We start from the raw sequence: 1710 nt of genomic DNA on the forward strand, positions 1-1710 counted from the left end.
TTCATTTCTTCCATACCAACAAACCTATGTTTCCAATATTGATACCACTTACCAACAAACCTGTGTACGCCACTGATTTCTATACAAAAGAAAGTTTATTTTACAACTCAAATGTGGAACTTTCTTCGTACAATTAACAGTACTGACTTAGCTTGCGGATATTAGATTTTCAATGATCATGGTGGTTTCAAAATTCTATATTGTTGTATCATCACTCGAACCCATCAATTTCACATTATCTTGGATCCGTCTCTGTAATTATCATTGATATTGAACCGAAATAAAAAAGAAAGAAGAAAAGCAGATCTTATTACATCGCGTTCACATTTCAAAAGCTATATATAACCTAAACTTCTTTAACATATCACATCAATATTTACATGCACATACAACCAATGTACAATAATTTACAAACTTTGAACCCTCAATTTGCAGACAGTAAAAAGGAGAAAATAAAAGTGAAAGAAGAAAAAGACAAACATCAGCAAATGCATGAAAGGATAGTTTTTTTTCTTTGAGTGAAAAAATAAATAAATAATCTGAGATGTACAAGATCTATTTTCTGGATAAATTAATTTAAAATAAAAAGGAAAAAAGAAAATAAAAATAAATAAATCTTCCTTCCTAGCTGATTATAGTCGAGCCGAGCCGAGCTAAGGCGCGGCTGGTGCTAGGCTTAGATGTAAATCCAATCCAAATGCATCATCAAAATTAGGCCCAGCATCTCCACTAGAAAACCTACTCAATGACGGCCCATCTATTTTACCACTGTGGGCCTTTACCTTTTGAGGCCCAACACTTGTCAAGCTTGAATCCGCTACACTGCCGGTATACTGTAAGTTCCCTACACCCCTCCCACCATTGGACGTTGGAAACACACAACCATGCGACACGTGGAAGGGTGGCGCAGCGCGTGGTACGTAAACCCACGACGGAGATGATGTTGCCGCAGCCGGAACCACCATGGTACCCGGCGGAGCCAGAAGGTGAGATGGCGGAGCGAAGGCGGAGATAATAGGGTTTCGCATGTAAGCATTTCTACTAGCTTGCATTTGGGCACGTTTCAATTGTTGCCTTTCTTTTTTGTGTGCATTTTGATGGCCACCTAAAGCTTGTGAATTTGCAAATTCCCTACAACAGTATTGACACTCGTATTTCCGGCCGTCGGAAGCCGGAAAACCGCCGGATTCCGGCGACCCGGATGATGTTTTTGTAGAGTCAACTTCTTGTTCTTGATCATCTGTCACGTTGAAACCAAACAACTTTAAACGTCCGTTACTTGTAGGATTATTACCATGTTTACTCTGAAACTCCAATTCTGCCATGTTATATATGTACACGTAGAGTTTTTGTAGGTGTTTTTTGTATGAATATATGCAAGTGTTAATGTGTGTGTGTGTGTGTTTAAGGAGAGGGAAACAGAGAATATGAGTTGAAAATGAGACAGAAATAAATTAAAGAGAGATGGGAAGCAAAAGGGAAGTAAAGCATAAGTGGAGTTGTTGCATGTGTGGGGTATTTATATACAAGTTTTAAAGGTGTTTTTCTGAAGTGGCTTTTTATTTTTTAATTTTTTCTCTCTCCTTGTTTTCGTGTGTGGAAAGAGAGAGAATTCCTATATAGTGATATCTCAAGGAGAAAGAAAATAGTGTGTAAACTTTGGGAATACGACCTAAGAACACTTTGGGGACCCAATGACTTATGGCAAAT

At 38.1% G+C, this 1710-nt stretch overlaps 1 protein-coding gene across 1 annotated transcript; it reads right to left on the bottom strand.

Moving 5' to 3' along the window:
• Positions 1-489: 489 nt before the first annotated feature.
• Positions 490-1500, bottom strand: LOC107809039 (zinc finger protein GIS3). Its single transcript, XM_016633629.2, has one exon. It carries the CDS (start codon positions 1323-1325, stop codon positions 654-656), a length of 672 nt encoding a protein of 223 aa, XP_016489115.1. The 5' UTR covers positions 1326-1500; the 3' UTR covers positions 490-653.
• Positions 1501-1710: the final 210 nt, after the last annotated feature.

The sequence above is a fragment of the Nicotiana tabacum genome, chromosome 24, assembly GCF_000715075.1.
Source record: "Nicotiana tabacum cultivar K326 chromosome 24, ASM71507v2, whole genome shotgun sequence".
In the NCBI taxonomy this organism is placed as follows: domain Eukaryota; kingdom Viridiplantae; phylum Streptophyta; class Magnoliopsida; order Solanales; family Solanaceae; genus Nicotiana; species Nicotiana tabacum.